General features: G+C 43.8%; 1 protein-coding gene across 1 annotated transcript in view; it reads right to left on the bottom strand.

The window, feature by feature from the left end:
• Window positions 1-1,733: 1,733 nt before the first annotated feature.
• Window positions 1,734-17,231, bottom strand: part of CASR (calcium sensing receptor) — a 92,954-nt gene continuing 77,456 nt past the window's right edge. The window contains exons 5-7 of the mRNA XM_053565315.1: window positions 11,697-11,927; window positions 6,099-6,222; window positions 1,734-4,629 (exon numbers count right to left, since the gene is read on the bottom strand). Of these exons, the coding sequence (XP_053421290.1) occupies window positions 3,137-4,629; window positions 6,099-6,222; window positions 11,697-11,927 (1,848 nt within the window). The 3' untranslated portion in view covers window positions 1,734-3,136. The remainder of the gene's footprint in view (window positions 4,630-6,098; window positions 6,223-11,696; window positions 11,928-17,231) is intronic.

The following is a 17,231-nucleotide window of genomic DNA, read 5'->3' as shown; positions in this document are numbered from 1 at the left end:
AAAAAAAAAGTAACTAAATGGTGACCATATGTTTACCTTCTGACTTCTTTTATACAAGAGAAAAGCCAACACTAGTTTTCTGATGCCATTGTTTTTCAGGTTTTTGCTATGAACAGATAATAGATTGAGACAACATGGTTGATCATTTTCTATAAGCCAAAGCTGGGAGAGACTTAGAGCATAAGGCTTACATGTTTCCCAGCAGATCTGGAGGAATACAGTATTGGTCAGAACGTTCTTTTGGTGGAAAACTGGTGATCTAGGTGGAGGGAAGAGCACCACAGAGGGCATTGGCGAGACGTCCTGGCCAGTGGCTCTGAGCTGCCAGAGGTCAGGGAAGGAGATGACAATAAAAATGTATTTGTTTCCTGTTGGCTGAAACAAATTATCACAAACATAGTGGCTTAAAACAACCTGAATTTATTATATTATAGTTATGAAAAAGGGTCTCATTGGGCTAAAATCAAGGTGATGACAGGGCTGGCTGCATTCTCTTCTAGTAGTTTTAGGGGAAAACCAACTTTCTTGCTTTTTCCAGTTTCTAGAAGCTTCCTGCATTCCTTGGCTCATGGCCCCCCTTCCATATGAAAAGGCAGCAGTGGATGGTGGAGTCTTTCTCACGCTATGTCACTCCAACAGATTCTTCTGCTTCCTCCTTCCACATTGAAGGACCCTTGTGATTATATTGGGCCCACCCGGATAATTCAGGATAATCTTCCTATTTCAAGGTCAGATGATTAGCCCTCTTAATTCCATTTGCCACTTTATTTCACCCTTGCCATGCATGTAACAACATAATCATAGGTTCTAGAGATTAGGATATGGGAATCTTTGGGTGACCATCATTCTGCCCACCACAAAAGTCCGCACAGGTTTGGAGATTACATGCTGTTTCTTCTATGGTGCCCTGGAAACTTGTTGGCTTCCATGAATTATCCAGAACCTCCGTGACATAAAGCTCAATGTAAATGCTGTGAGTCTTCCTGCCTTTTCTGCAGAGGCTCATCCTCCTTCACATCAGCTACTTGGGTAATGTGTGCATTGACATCAAACCTCAGAAGGATGAGCAGGTGACATTTTGTTGAGGCTGTTATCCCGTGGCTATTTGAAGTTATCATGCTTTCAGCTTTTTGTTTTTCCAAGACCAAGTGAAATGTTCGATATAAATCCTCTCAACTCTGTGCCTTGCTCAGAGGTGTGCTCAAAAGGTACAACAGGTGGGGATAGTGGCTGGTGTCCTTTTTGGGGGTGTGTGTGGGCCCCTCACCAGGGTTGTCCTGGGTGGCCACCCACTGCCTTACACTTGCACTCCCATGTGGAACCCCCTAATGATTTTTCATGATAATCTTAACAACTATCATGTCAACAGGTTACCCTAAAAGTCATTGCAAGGCAGCCCTTTGGAAGAAAGTGGTCAGGGAAAGAAGTCACCCAAAGTTGTCAAACTTGAGGCCTCATATAGATTTAAATGCTACTCTTCTGCATAGCATTTAGGGAAATGCTACTCTGGGAAACCCTGGTCAGACTGAAGGTGGTCTTCCTTGAAGGTGGAGGTCAGGACATTGGGCCACTGGGGAAGCTGAGTTTGTGGCTTCCTTCCCATGAGCCAATATTACCAGGGATTACCAAGACTGTCCCTTGTACTGGGGTTATTATGGAAAGAGCTATTGTGATCAATGGGCTAGTCATTAAAATCCAAATACTTAATAAATAAGTTTTATTTTGTATTCTAAGCAAGTGAAAAAACAATCATTGTGATATATCAGTAACAATATTAACTAGTATTTATTGAATGCTCATTATATGCTGGGCACTGTGCTGAAGCACTTTACATACATTTTCTCATTTAATCCATGTAAGAGCTCTGACAGAAAAGGATGACTATTATTCCCAGTTTAGAGACAAAGAAGCTGGGGCTTAGAGAGGCTAAAGTTCCCTGCATATGCTCACTTAGCTTGTAGGTGACCAACCCGGGCTTGAACCCCACTGTCTCTGGCTCCAGAGCCTGACTCCCCAGCAATATTCTCTGAATACCACTGCTGAAGGGACACAGCCCTGAAATTAATGTGTGCGTGGGGTTGCTCTCTTGAAACCACCCTGCCTTACCCCGGCTACTATCACGGGAGCTCATTCTCCACAGGGACAGGTGTGTATCTGACTTCAGGAATCCTTTGGGGGCAGAAGTGGAGGGAGCTTCTGAACACTTCAGACCCTAAAAGAACTCACATTAGGCTCAGCTTATGGGGGTGAGGGTGTTGAGATGGGAAGGAAATGGTGCTCAATAATACTGCCTTATATAAACCAGACTGTGACTTTTTTTTTCAATTTATATTGTCCATGGACTATTACAACAGAAGCATTTTCTTAAAGATGAAGCTACACATAGCAATATTAATTATAGATACAACTCATTGGTTTATGCGGTCCCTTCCCAACAATTTGAGGTGATTTTTGTGATCCTGGAATCTAAACATGGTATCACTGTCACATCTTAGACAAGACCAGACATATGGTATAAGAAAGATGCAGACCTTCTGATGTCTGATGACAGTAGCAGTAGGTGGGCGACCAAATATCTTAGGGTTTTCATAAATAGGAGGAGACGCTTTCTTCTTATGTTTTGAGCATTTAAAATTCTCTCCACTGTCAAGGCTTTGAGCAGCACTGGAGACATTCTGTCTTTCAGACTCCGGTGGTGGCAAACCTCATCTCCAATCAGTCTGCACACTTCTGTCTCTAGACCAGGCTGTCCATGATTTTCAGGGCAAGCATTTCAATATAAAAAAAAAAAAGGAAGGGGGGAGGGCGTGGGTGGGTATCCTGGTTTCACCTCTGAGCTGCTGGGCAGGAGAGAATAGATAAAGAGTTCTCTTATGTGGGTGAACAGCAAATCTTACTGTGGTCTTCTCCGTGCTTTGACAAATACAACCACAGAAACACATGGCTCTTCTTTTTTTAATTTTAAAAGGAACATTAGTCAACTTACTGTCATTTAAGACAGTGCAACTAAGTTCGGGGCATTTGACGGGTTCACTGTCCGTCCTTCCTCAGGAGAAAGGAACCAGGGATGATTCCACCACCCCGTGAGCCTGAGAAACCTCTCCGTGTCCTCCCCAGACCCGCCTTCTCTGTCCCTTTACAAACGCAGTACGTTTTCTGTGACAGTGCTGCCTCCACCGCTGATGACAAAGCTCCGTGAATTGGACACTACAAGGGCTGGGGACATCTCCTCAGGGTCCTCCCTCTCTCGCTGGAGGTCCCCACCCCCTGGCCCCTGCAGGTCTGTGTCCTGGATGGTCAGTTCCGAGTCTGTGTCCCCGCGCTGTAGCGGGAGTAACGCCTGGTGTTTGGTGAGCACGTCGTTGCTCTTCTGGGCCTCCAGGGAGTTCTGGTGTGTAGAATTCCTGTGCGCCGGGGCATTCTTCTGCGGCTCGTCGAAGCTCAGTGAGAAGGTGACTGTGCCACTGCCGAAGATGACCTTCTGCTTGCATCGCTGCTGCGGCGGCGGATGCTGGTGCTGGAGGGGCTGCTGCTGCTCCTGCGGGGTCTGGGCCGGAGGCGGCGGCTGCTTCTGCCTCTCGGGCTGCGGGAAAGGGTCTTCGCTGTTGCTTTTGCTGCTGATGGAGGAGGAGGGCGTGGACCCCGTGGAGCCCCCGAGGCTGCTGGAGCGCTTGCGGGAGACGTTGCTGCGGCGCAGCGTGGCGCGGGCAGCCACCTTGAACGCGTGGGCGGCCGTGCTGCAGCGCACCTCCTCGATGGTGTTGCGGGACGGCTTGAAGAGAATGATGTAGATCTTGTTGAAGAAGATGCAGGCCAGCAGGCCAAAGCTGGCGGCCAGGATGGCGATCACCTCCACGGCGGAGACGAACTTGCCGTAGGTGCTGGCGTAGGCTGGGATGAAGGAGATCCAGACGATGAAGAAGATGAGCATGCTGAAGGTGATGAACTTGGCCTCATTGAAGTTCTCGGGCAGCTTCCGCGACTTGAAGGCGAAGAAGAAGCAGACGGCGGCCAGCAGGCAGGTGTAGCCGATCAGGAAGCCTAGCGCCATGAGCGAGCCCTCGTGACACGTGATGAAGATGACCTCGTCCTCCAGCTCATGGTTGCGGTAGCTGGACGGGGGCGCCGTGTAGAGCCAGATCGCACAGATGACGATCTGCATGAAGGTGCAGAGGAAAACCAGCAGGAACTGCAGGTTGAGCCCCCACCACTTGCGGTGGAAGCTGGTGGGGATCTTGGCCTCGAACACCAGGAGGACGCGGTTGGTTTTCACCAAGATGCACGAGATGCAGAGCACGAAGCTGATGCCGAAGGCGGGCTGGCGCAGGCGGCACGTCCAGTCCTGGGGCTCCCCGATGAAGAACAGCGAGCTGGAGAAGCAGCAGAGCAGGGAGAAGAGGAGCAGGTAGGAGAGCTCGCGGTTAGTGGCCTTGACGATGGGCGTGTTGCGGAACTTGATGAACACCCCCAGCACGAAGGCCGTCAGGAGAATGCCCAGCACCGCGAAGAGTGTGAGCGCGATGCCGAAGGGCTCCGTCCACGACAGGAACTCGATCTCCTTGGCAATGCAGGAAGTGTGGTTCTCATTGGACCAGAAGTCGTCTGGGCACTTGTCACAGGCACTCGCATCTGTAAAACGTCCCAGGGAAGAGTTAGGTACTGTGGGACACCGTCTAAAATTGGTAGTGGTGAGGGTACACAGGTTATTGGATCTGGTCACTTTTTATTTTCTTTGGTGATGAAATTGTAATTTTCACACTGTCAAACATAATTGGTAACTTAACTTAATTTCATACACCTTTGATGGAATGGTTTACTGTTTTCCCTTTGCACACAAACGGGGGGCGCTTGCTTCCTTTAATACCACCTGCGGATGGTTTGCAGCAGAGAATGAGCAACCTCGCTGGACAGGTGGCCGCCCTGCACACCAGTGGCCCTGCCTTGAGATCAAAGCAGAGTATTCCATGCATCTGACCTGTGCTTTCCTCCCTCCACATCCACAGCTTTTCAATAAGGGTGACCACAGACTCATTCAGTCAAATAAGTGTTTGCTGAGTCTCAACTATGTGCCAGCAGTATGCAGTTTGGAGAGGAGAAAGAAGCCTGGGTTTTGCAGTTAGAGATCTGGGTGGGATTCTGGCTATGCTTTTGGTCAGGCTCTTTGAGTCTCAGTTTCCTCATTTTTAAAATGGAAGCAGCAACAACCCCATCATGTGGTGAGGATGAAATAACAATAATAACAATTATAGCTTGTGTCTAGAGTGCTTCTAATATGGCACAGATTTAATAAACATTTAGAACTTACAACGTACATTACCAATGCTAATTTAATTTTCAAAACTCTGTAAGATAGGCTTAATTATTTTTCACTTTTTTTTTTTTTGTGACAGAGTCTTGCTCTGTTACGTAGGCTAGAGTGCCATTGCATCAGCCCAGCTCACTGCAACCTCAAACCCCTGGGCTCAAGAGATCCTCCTGCCTCAGCCTCCTGCATGGCTGGGATTATAGGTGCCTGCCAAGATGCCCATCTAGTTTTTTTATTTTTAGTAGAGATGGGGTCTTATTATTGCTCAGGCTGGTCTTGAATTCCTAAGCTCAGGTGATCCACTCATCTTGGCCTCCCAGAGTGCTAGGATTACAGATGTGAGCCACCACGCCCAGCTTATTATTTCCACTTCAGAAGAATCCAAGGCACAGGAAAAACATGAGATGACAAATTCCATATGTGCCAGCCCCCAGCATGTAACCCATGATGGCCTATAACTCTGAAGCTCAGAGCAGACAGAACATTGTGCACTCAGGGCCGCTGAGGTCTAAGTAAAGGAAAACAGTATTGGAGAGCAGTATCAAAGCAAGAGGAAGATGTGTAATGAGTCTGTTCTCAGCTTTTATGGTATTAAAATGACATCGAACATTGTTTTTCTGTTCCCCCTCTGTGGCCAACAAGGTGCAATGCTCACGATACCCTGCCTAAGGAACCGTGTTAATGAGGAACTGTGCTAAGCACAGTCGCAGCCCAGCCTTTCTGTGAGCTTCACTGACCCCAGACCCCCAAAGTGGACTGAGTGCACAGTGCCCAAGAGGGGCTGTCACTTTACCTGTCTCGTCACTGTACTCTCCATCAGGACACTCCACACACTCAAAGCAGCAGGTAGGCTCCCCTTCAATTATCCCTTTCCTGGTGCCTGCGAGGCAATCTCTGCTGCAGTTGGAGAAGGGAATCTGGAGGACAGAGAGCACAAGGGTGAGTGGCTGCAGCCATGGGGTCCAGGCTAGTCCTATAACTCCTTTGACACATGCAAGGGGGAGGAGTTTGGGCACAAGGACCAGTGTGGCAGACTCTGGGCCCATTCCAGGCAGAAGGAGGTCCAGAGGACCTTGGTCCTGTTATCTGTGAGAGGGACAGATACCCACAGGGCAGCTGCGTATGTACACATAGACACGTGCATGCACGTACACACACATAGCCACGGGATTCTGTGAGACGATCTGGGGAGAACACCACTACTTTCTACTACTTGAAAACAGATGACAAATAAAATGTAAAACAACTAGCAAATAAATTCAAGGAACACAAGAAGAAAATACACCATGACCATGTTGGTTTTATGACGGGAGTGCAAAGAAGTTAAATATTAGAAAATCTGTAAGTATCATTCATGGCGTCAACAAATTGATGGAGAAAAATCCTATGATCAATAGATGAAGAAAAAATGAAATCCAACACAAATTGGTGATTAAAAGCTTAGTGAAAAGGAGGAGGAAGGAGGGAGGGGGTGGGGCCTTGGTGTGTGTCACACTTTATGGGGGCAAGACATGACTGCAAGAGGGACTTTACCTAACAATTGCAATCAGTGTAACCTGGCTTATTGTACCCTCAATGAATCCCCAACAATAAAAAAAAAAAAAAAAAAAGGAGGAGGAAGAAATATCTTTAGCTTGAGAAAGGGTAATTTATTTACAGTGAACAACATTGTATATGAGAAAATATTTAAAACATTTTCTTTAAAACAAGACTGCCCCAGCTTGGCACCTGTAGCTCTATGGCTAGGGCACTAGAGCTGGTGTGTTCAAATCCAGCCTGGGCCTGCCAAACAACAGTGACAACTACAACCAAAAAAAAAAAAAAAATAGCTGGGCATTGTGGCAGGCACCTATAGTCCCAGCTACTTGGGAGGCTGAGGCAAGAAAATAACTTAATCCCAAAGAGTTTGAGGTTGCTGTGAGCTGTGACAACAGCTGACATAGTGAGACTCTGTCTCCAAAAAAAAAAAAAAAAAAGGAAAAAAAAAACAAGAATGCCCATTATCATCACCACTACTTAACATTGCACTGGAGGTCCTATTTAGTGGAATAACACAAGAAAAATAATGGCATAAATGCTGGAGAAGACTAAACAAAACTTGATTATTTGCAGAAGATGTGACTACTGCATAGAAAGCCCAAAAGAACAATGAAGACATTAGAAATAATTGGAAAGAAGCTCCCAGCTAAAATACTACGGACTGTCACTATTCTTATCAGAGTTTCATTAGTTTTTCTAGAAAAAGAAATGTTGCCTTTTGTGTCCTTTTGGTCAATTTCCAGGTCCTTAAATGTCTGTTTTTGACAGTTTTGTTCAATTTTATCATTGCTGCATTGTTTCAGAAGTCCTGCTTCTGCCTCATTCTTTGATCATGACAAGGTAATTGAGTATCTACTCTAAAAATTTATTAGTTATTTACCACCTGACGGTCTATATGTTTCAGAGACAAGGAATATGTCAGAAGAATGAAGTTTATCTTGCAACAGCATATGTTTCTTAATGGTACGGAGCAATTCTCATTCATCTTTGTAATCCCAGTCACATGCCTTGAATAATACTATTTCCACAACATTTCTTTCAGAAGCCTGCCTCCTCCTCCTCCTGATTTTGTAAGCTATCTTACAAAGTTAAAAACATGGAAAGCAATAACTGGCTTGACAAAAGAGTTAATAAAAACCTGAAGATGATCGATATTATCTTCTAATGAAAGGCATAGGAATGGTGTAATTCCATATTGGACCTGATGATTGCTACGACTCCCATGACCTTAGAAGGGGAAATATAGGAAGGGAAGAGTGAAAGACAATTCACATCAGCATGTTCAACTATGGTGACAGGGCATCCTCAGAGACATTCTTACAATCCTTCTTGAGTATCAACCCAGTTGATCTTGGAATGAAAGTGATGAACCCTATTTCCCAAACCCACACTAGGAATGTTTCTAAATTTCCTTTCTTAAAGAATGGTGGTTGCTCTATCCTTTAGCAAGATAAAGTAAAGTAAGGATACATCTATTCCTAGGTTTATGAATTTTTTTTAATCTGAAAGGGGTTGAATGTCATTGAATACTTTCTTTGTATCTATTGACATTATAATAGAACATTTATCTTTTGTTTTTTTAATGTGATAAGGTACGTTTATGAACTTTGTAATGTTTGGCTTTCATGATATTACTGTAAATTCACTGCTAGCTCTACTGGGTCATGATGTATTATATATTTTATACATTGATGCTCTAGGTTTGCTGATTATTTAGGATTTGAGCATCTGTGTATATAAACAACATTGGCCTATAATGATCTTTGCTTGTACTGTTCTGTTTTTGATATAAAGATAATATTAGCCTCATGGAATGAGCTTAATAGTTTTTCTTGTTGATTTCTGTTAGGTTGTGAGTGCAAAAATCTCAATATAACAATGATCCCAACAAGACTGAAAAGTATTCCTCTGTCATATAAATATCTAGATATGTGGCCTATCGTGACACAGCACTCCAGTGTTGGAGACCTACACTCTTTTTACCTTGTGGTTCTAACATGACTGGTCTTGCCTCATAGTCCTTGATGGTAACATGTAGTTTCCAGGAGTCAAGATAATGGAAGGGATGAAGAAGAGGGCACAGTATACTTGCAGGCACTTTCTTAAAGAAGGTTCCCAGAAACTATCACACAACACTGTCATTTATAATCCATTCTCCAGGATTTTGTCCTGGGGTCACACTTAGCAGAAAAGGAGGCTGAGAAATACCTTCTTTATTCTGGCTGGTTATATGTCCAGCTAAAATAGATTGCGTTATTGAAGAAAAATGAGAGTTCAAATATTGGGAACTTTTGGGAGTCTCTGCTATGCCTTTTGTTCCCATCTTCATATTGGCTAAGGGACAGGCTTAGGGTCACACAATGATGGAAAGCTGAGATTCATACCCAAGTCAGTTTTCAAAGTCTGCAAATTCTGCTTTATCCCAGTAAAGGCTTAGGAGATGTTACCCTCTGAGTCCTTTTTTTGCCTTCTTCAGCATTCTTTGGCTAAAGAAAAATACTAACATTACAGGAATGGGCTGAGGCAGCCACCAGAAAGATCCATTTCGCAAAAAGCTGTCAAGTATGGTGGAACCTCCATAGTTGACCACCTCCTTACATTGAGCATTTCTTTAATTTGACCCAATTTTCATAGACTGGACATGCATCATATGTACTAAGGCCACCTTAGAATGTTGACCAATTTGTTATAGTCCCTTGGATAGTCAACTTAGAGGTTCTACTATAGTTGCAAGTCTCCCCAACAGCATTATTAAAGATGCCTATCCAATTATAGCCAAGGAAGCTCATCTGAATCCCAAGCTCCTAATTTAATATGTCTCTTTGACTTCTTATTAGTTGTACCAAAACAAAGAAAGAATTATCGGCAGTGTAGTGTAAAGGATGGAACACTGAGATTGGAGTTAGGGACCTTGGTGTCTAGTCTCAGGTTTTACATCATCTATCTGTCTAGCCTGAGGAGTTACTTTTGCATCCCTCAATATCAGTCTCATCAACTTCAAATTAGAGGGTTGAATACAAGGATCTTTAAAGACCCATTGAGCTCTAAAGTACTGCATTTGTAAGTAAATTGAGAATGTTAAGATATAATGCTATATAAGTAACACTATGCAATTACATAGTATAATTTAATTTATAATATGCTTTTATATTGATCTCCATAACAACTTTTTGAGATATGTAGGGAAGTTATGAATATGTAATTTGCTTCTGTAGTTAAATGTAAATGGTATTTTTTTGAGGTAGAAGATTATTTTATTTTATTTTATTTTATCTTTTTTTTGAGACAGTTTTACTCTGTTGCCTTGCATAAAGTGCCATGGCATCATCATAGCTCATAGCAACCTCAGTCTTTTGGGCTCAAGTGATCTTTTTTTTTTTTTGAGACAGAGTCTCACTATGTCACCCTTGGTAGAGTGCCGTGGCATCACAGTTCACAGCAACCTCAAACTCTTGGACTTAAGTTACTCTCTTGCCTCAGCCTTCCGAGTAGCTGGGACTACAGGCACCCACCACAATGCCTGGCTTTTTTTTCTTTTCTTTTTTTTTTTTGTAGTTGTCATTGTTGTTTAGCAGGCCTGGGCCAGGTTTGAACCTGCCAGCCTGGGTGTCTATGGCTGGCACCGTAACCACTGAGCCACAGGTGTCGAGCCTCAAGCAATCTTCTTGCCTCAGTTTCCTCAGTAGCTGGGACTATAGGCACCTGCCACAATGCCTAGATGGTTTTTCTATTTTTAGTAGAGACAAGGTCTTGCTCTTGCTCGGGCTGGTCTTAAACTCCTAAGCTCAAGCAATCTACCTTCCTCAGCCTCCCAGAGTGCTAGGGTTACAGATGTGATGTCATTGGTATTTTTGTGGTCATTTGTACAAAAAGTATAGAAAAGAGTAGACGAGACTGCGTGCTAGGTTGAAGGTAGTGCCTTTATGGAAGGAAAAGCTAGATTTAATTTTTAAGTCTGTCAACTACCCCAGGAGCATAAGTGAATAAGTTTATGAGAATTGTCTGTGATACTCACTTAGCAATGTTTAAATCCATGATGAATACAATCTGGTAAAGGACATTAGGATTATTGAGAACTGTACAGGAACTAGTTTCCACGCAGGAAGGGAAATGAGACACACACCAACTAGAGATAATGATGTTCGTTAATGGCAGCGGAAATATAACCTGGATGATCCATCAGTGGTGAACAGCTGGTAGGATAGCTGATCAATTTAGACTCCAGGCTATCTAAAAATCCAGATAATTTAGATAAGGTATAATTAGTGGGCAAAGGAGTATAACCTCTGGAACCTCAAAATCTCTATTTAGAAAAGGTTATGACATGTTTATAATTGAGAATCCACTCTCTGAAGTAGATGCTAATAATGACTTGCACACTGTGGATGACATCACTATCTATTGAGACGCTCACAAGGACAACCCATTCTTGTAGCATCTCATTAGAAACCCATCAATCTGAGAAGCACTTGGTAAAAAGATGAAGTTAAATCTTTGGTCACGTTAAAAAAAATGGTCCAAGATGCTCAAAGTTGATAATAAAAAGACAAATGCAAAAAGAAATGTGGTGAGTCTTATCCAGGCTCCTGGGAGCAATAAAGAGGATGCCCAGTCCAGAGTCTGTGTTCCTACAGGGATCTGGGTCCTCAGCAGGCTACTACATTCTGGGGCACATCCATCATAGACTACTCATCCCCTCAGCCATCATGTGTCTTTTCCTGAAGTGCACATTCACAGAGGAGTAGACTCATCATTTTGGAAGTCCACTGGTGAAGCCAAAGGCCCTCCCAAAGTCCAGAACAGCGTCCCACCCATGGTGGAGGTGTCTGGTGTTCTGATGGATGGCACGTACCTCCCTGGAGAATCCACTCCACAGGATTTTCTCATCGTTGATGAAGAGTCTTTCCCCCTTCTTTGCGTAGACGTTGTAATACCCGACTTCCTTAAACACGATGGAGCTGTCCTCTGGGGAGAGGTGCCAGTTGATGATGGAATAGTTCCCCACCAGGTCACCACACTCATCAAAAGTCACTTGCTCCCCCATATTGTTGGTAAAGTTAAGATGCCGTAGGTGTTTCAGGACCTAGAAAGGAACACAGGTGAATGAGTACAGACCACAGGGCTGCCACACATAACCAGGTATGTAGATTTTGCACCGCACAGGGACAGTAAACTCTCTTGTTCCAACAAAATGAGAGGAAGAGACCTGAGGAAGAGACACCTGTTTCCAATTTACATTAGAACAGTACTGGCAAGTATTAGCAGTAGCCCTAGTAAACCATGGGCTTTACTTACTATTCAGATTATAAGTGGGGTGGGAAAAACTTTCTTGAAGATGGGAAAGGGAAATGGGGTACATCTCACCTGGCCACTGGCCAAGTAAAAGCCAATGCACCGCCGCCTGTGGCATCTCAGGAAAGGCAGGGCTTGAAAGCCAGAACCCATCCTGGCACCTTCTGAGATGGGCACTGGGGAAGGAGAGGAGGGATGGCTGAGTGCTCTGACTCTTCACAACTTCTTTCTCTATGGTTCTATTTTTGTGGAAGTGCCTTGGTGCCAAAAATCACAGAAAGTGGGATGGAAGGAAGAAAGAAACGAGGCTGTGGGTGGAGCCCTGGCCTCGCTGTTGTCGGAGTCATGGCAAATCCTTGAATTTGTACAGGTTTTATGGGCCACCGAAGCCTTTGCACACACACATAAAATAATAATAATTGCTAATACATTCTAGCCATTTAAAAATAGTCATTTTCACTGCCTTTGAGGAACGATCCTAAATACTCTATATTCATTACCTAATCTAACTCTCATGACAAATAGTAAGATTACCCTCATTTTATTGATGAGGAAACTGAGGCAGAGTAAAGAGTATCTTGCTCCGGGTCACAAGCTTGTGTCTTAGCTGTTGTGCTTTATTGCAGCATTGCTGAGGTCTTGGCTCTGCTTCCTGCTGTGGCCCTGATATTGGCCAAGAGGAGACAAGGGGCACTTAGTAGCTCATGTGGGACCTGCCCTTTGCCACCAAGTCACCGAGAGTAAGACAGAGTCCAGTCTGTGAGCACAGGGGCACCCACTTCCAGTGCAGCTCATGAATCTTTACCACTCTTGTGCTCTGAGCCCATTTCCTCACGTGTGTAAGAGGGCTGGGCCTAGAGGCTGCAGGGCTCTCTGCACTCACATCTTCATGCCTCTTTGTTCTGTGGTTTAATGGTCCCAGGAGAACACTTACAGGCACCTCTCTCTGTTATCTTGTTTGTATGTTTGTTTTTGAGACAGAGCCTCACTTTATTACCCAGACTACAACCTCAAACTCCTGGGCTCAAGCAATCTTCCTCTGCTCTGTCAGCCTCCCAAGTAGCTGAGTCTGCAAGCACCTGCACCACCACACCTGGCTAATTTATTTATTTTTATTTTTTTTTTGTAGAGACAAGGGTCTCATTCTTGCTCAAGCTGGTCTTAAACTCTTGAGCTCAAGTGGTCCTCCCATCTTGGCTTCCCAGAGAGCTAGTATTACAGGCATGAGCTATTTCACCTGGCCTTGATTTTATTTTTAAATAAACAGTTATGGTACGTAAAATTAAATAGATAAAAAGAGTCACCTGAATTTGCTCAGAAGTAGTTCTGAGATGTGTTTGAGGGGAGAGCATATGCCCTGGAAGGCTCTAGCTGTCCTGACTTTTGTCCCAGACCTATGGGAGAGGGGGACCCCTCACTCCCTACTACCCGGTTCTGCAACCAGAGTTGCTGAGCCATCCTCAAAAAAAGATGAAGAATGACTGGGTGTGGTAGCTCAGGCCTGTAACCCTGGCACTCTGGGAGGCCGAGCTGGGTGCTTTGTTCGAGCTCAGGAGTTGGAGACCAGTCTGAGCAAGAGAAAGACCCCATCTCTACTAAAAATAGAAAAACTAGCCAGGCATTGCGATGAGTGCCTGTAGTCCCAGCTACTTGGGGTAAGAGGATCCCTTGAGCCTAAGAGATTGAGATTGCTGTGAACTATGACGACACCACGGCGTTCAACCCAGGGTGACAGAGTGAATTTCTGTTTCAAAAAAAAAAGGGAATATAGCAGTAAAGGTAGAGTAATTAGCATGAATTTCCTTCCTTTTATCCAGCTTTCAATCCCTTGTTTTTTTTTTTTGTTTGTTTTGTTTTGTTTTTTTTTCTTTTTTTTTTTTGTAGAGACAGAGTCTCACTTTATGGCCCTCGGTAGAGTGCCGTGGCTTCACACAGCTCACAGCAACCTCCAACTCCTGGGCTTAAGCGATTCTCTTGCCTCAGCCTCCCGAGTAGCTGGGACTACAGGCGCCCGCCACAACACCCGGCTATTTTTTGGTTGCAGTTTGGCTGGGGGCCGGGTTTGAACCCGCCACCCTCGGTATATGGGGCCGGCGCCTGTTTTGTTTTGTTTTTTAAGAGAAAGAGTCTCACTTTCTCACCCTCAGTAGAGTGCCATGGCATCACAGCTCACAGCAACCTCCAACTCCTGGGCTTAGGTGATTCTCTTGCCTCAGCCTCCCAAGTAGCTGGGACTACAGGTGGCCACCACAAAGCTCGGCTATTTTTTGGTTGCAGTTTGTCTGGGGCCGGGTTCCAACCTGCCACCCTTGGTATATGGGGCCAGCGACCTACCCACTGAGACACAGGTGCCACCCCCAACCCCTTTTTTGAGACAAGAGTCTTAAGCTGTTGCCCTGGGTAGAGTGCTGTGGTGTCACAACAACCTCAAATTCTTGGGCTTAAGCGAGTCTCTTGCCTCAGCCTCCCAAGTAGCTGGGACTACAAGCACTGGCCATAATATCCAGCTATTCTTTTGGTTGTAGTTGTCATTGTTGTTTGGCAGGCCCAGCCTGGATTCAAACCCACCAGCTTCAGAGTATGTGGCTGGTGCTCTAGCTGCTGAGCCACAGGCACCGAGACAATCCCTTGGTTCTTAACATGCCAGGCAACAAGCTGCTTCTCTCCTTTTCTCTTTCCACTAGTCTTCTGTAATGCAGTGGCACTCTCTAAGCATCAGAGCAGATGCAGGGGAGAGAAGCTGGACAAGACCCTTTCATAATTCAATGGTCATCTTTCACAATGGCCAGACTGGAGAAGATCATTTCTGTTTACAAGTCTTATGCATTGCAGTTGGCAGGGGCTGGAGATTTTCATCATAATCCTAACAATACCAGATTTTTATACTACTGGAATTAATCAACCACCTAATATTTATAGTATATCCACTGTGTGTTCTGAACTGGGCTGGTAATACAAGGCAGGCTCATCTAGACCTTGTGGAGTTTACATAGGGACTAGGGAATAAAATGTAAAACATAAAAATATTCAATGAAACAGCAAACAGTGCAAGATAAAATATAGTGAAGGGTTAATTTATGGGTTACCAAGTCTAAGTACAAAGAAATTCAGAGGAAATAGAGATCAAAAGGGTCAAATGGTCAATGTAGGCTTGAAGCATGGTAGACATCTGGATTGGCAAAGACAATCCTGTGTTAAATATAGTGGGAACAGCATGGGCAAAGATAGCACGTCAGGAATAAACACAATGTGTGATGGGGCAGCAAAGAGATCAATTTCTCAAAAATTGTGTATGTGATAAACAACAAGGGGAAATAGATTAGTAGATCCCAAGAAGGAGCCAAGGCAAAGAGAGGCTAGATTTCACACCAACATGGTACAGATCAGATAATGAAAAGTGTTGATAGGAATGCAGAGAACTCAGAGTCCTCAAGAGACTGCTGGTGGGGATATAAAATGGTGCAGTCACTTTGGAAACAAGTTCCTCAAAAAATTAAACATAGACTTCTCATTTGACCCCACAATTATATATATATATATAATTATATATATATATATAAAATACACATATGCACACACACACCCAAGAGAAAAGAAAATATATGTCCACACAAAAAACTTGTACACAAATGTTTATAGCAACATTATTCATAATAACCCAAAGTGGAAACAACTCAAATGTTCATCAATTGGGTAAATAGATAAATACATTGTGGTATATCCATACAGTGGAATACTATTTGGCCATAAACAGGAATGAAGTTCTGATACATGCTACAACATGGCAGAACCTTAAAAATGTATTATGCTAAGTGGAAGAAGCCAGTCACAAAAGACCATATATTTTATAATTCCATTTATATGAAATGTCCAGAAATATCCAAATATAGAGAGGCAGAAAGAAGATTAGTGCTTGTCTAGAGATGAGGGGTTGGGAGGCTGAGAGCATGATATTTAAAGGGTATGGGGCTTCTTTCTGATGTGGTGAAAATGTTCTAAAATGGATAACGCATGCGTGGAAACACTAAAAAGCACTTTAGCATATTTAAAGTGAATTTCACACTTTAAATGAATTGTATGGTGTATGAATTATATCTCAATGGAAAGGGCTTTAAAACATCCAAATTTGGGCTGGACATCATGGCTAACCTCTGTAATCCTAGCATTCTGGGAGGCTGAGGTGGGTGGGATTGCCTAAGCTTGGGAGTTCAAGACCGGGCTGAGTAAGAGCAAGACCCTGTCTCTACTAAAAACAGAAAAAGAAAAGAAAAGAAAAAATAGCTGGGCGTTATGGTAGGAGGCCTATAGTCTCAGCTACTTGGGAGGCTGAGGCAAGAGGATTGCTCAAACCCAGGAGTTTAAGGTTGCTGTGAGCTATGATGCCACATCACTGTACCCTGGGTGACAGAGTAAGACTGTGTTTCCAAACCCTCTACACCCCCAATAATCCAATCATTGATGGAGCTGACATTCAGCAGCAGGCAGGGAACTTTACTTACAACAAGGTAATCTCTAGGATATTTGGTCTACTAATGAGACATGGAAAATTTAGCTTTAGATGTGGCAGGGGGATAAGGGCAAGGAGAAGGGAAGGAGAAGAGAGGGTAGCAATGCAAATGTCTTATCCAGAAAAGGAAGCATCCTGGAAAATTTTTGCTTAGAAATTTTGTACCCATACTTTGTTAGACCAAATTCCTCTAAACAAGGCACTATTTTATTTCTTTATGTATCCCCAGTTGTTTGTAGAGGCCTTGAATTTTAGTGACTACTCAAACTATGTCTGTTGAGTTCTTGGTTAATGGAATAAACAATAAACCTGTAGGTGTCCTGCACTACTAGGTGGACAAATGGTGTCCAGGCTGAGGATAAATGCAAAAAAGAAGGTGAACGTGTTTTTTTTAATTTTTTTTTTTTTTTTTTTATTGTTGGGGATTCATTGAGGATACAATAAGCCAGGTTACACTGATTGCAATTGTTAGGTAAAGTCCCTCTTGCAATCATGTCTTGCCCCCATAAAGTGTGACACACACCAAGGCCCCATCCCCACTTTTATTCATATTAAATCATAGCTGTGTATATTAATGTGATCATGGGG

Source organism: Nycticebus coucang, chromosome 16, assembly GCF_027406575.1.
Source record: "Nycticebus coucang isolate mNycCou1 chromosome 16, mNycCou1.pri, whole genome shotgun sequence".
Classification (NCBI taxonomy): Eukaryota; Metazoa; Chordata; class Mammalia; order Primates; family Lorisidae; genus Nycticebus; species Nycticebus coucang.
The sequence above is the reverse complement of the archived record's forward strand: the minus strand, read 5'-3'. Positions and strand labels throughout refer to the sequence as shown.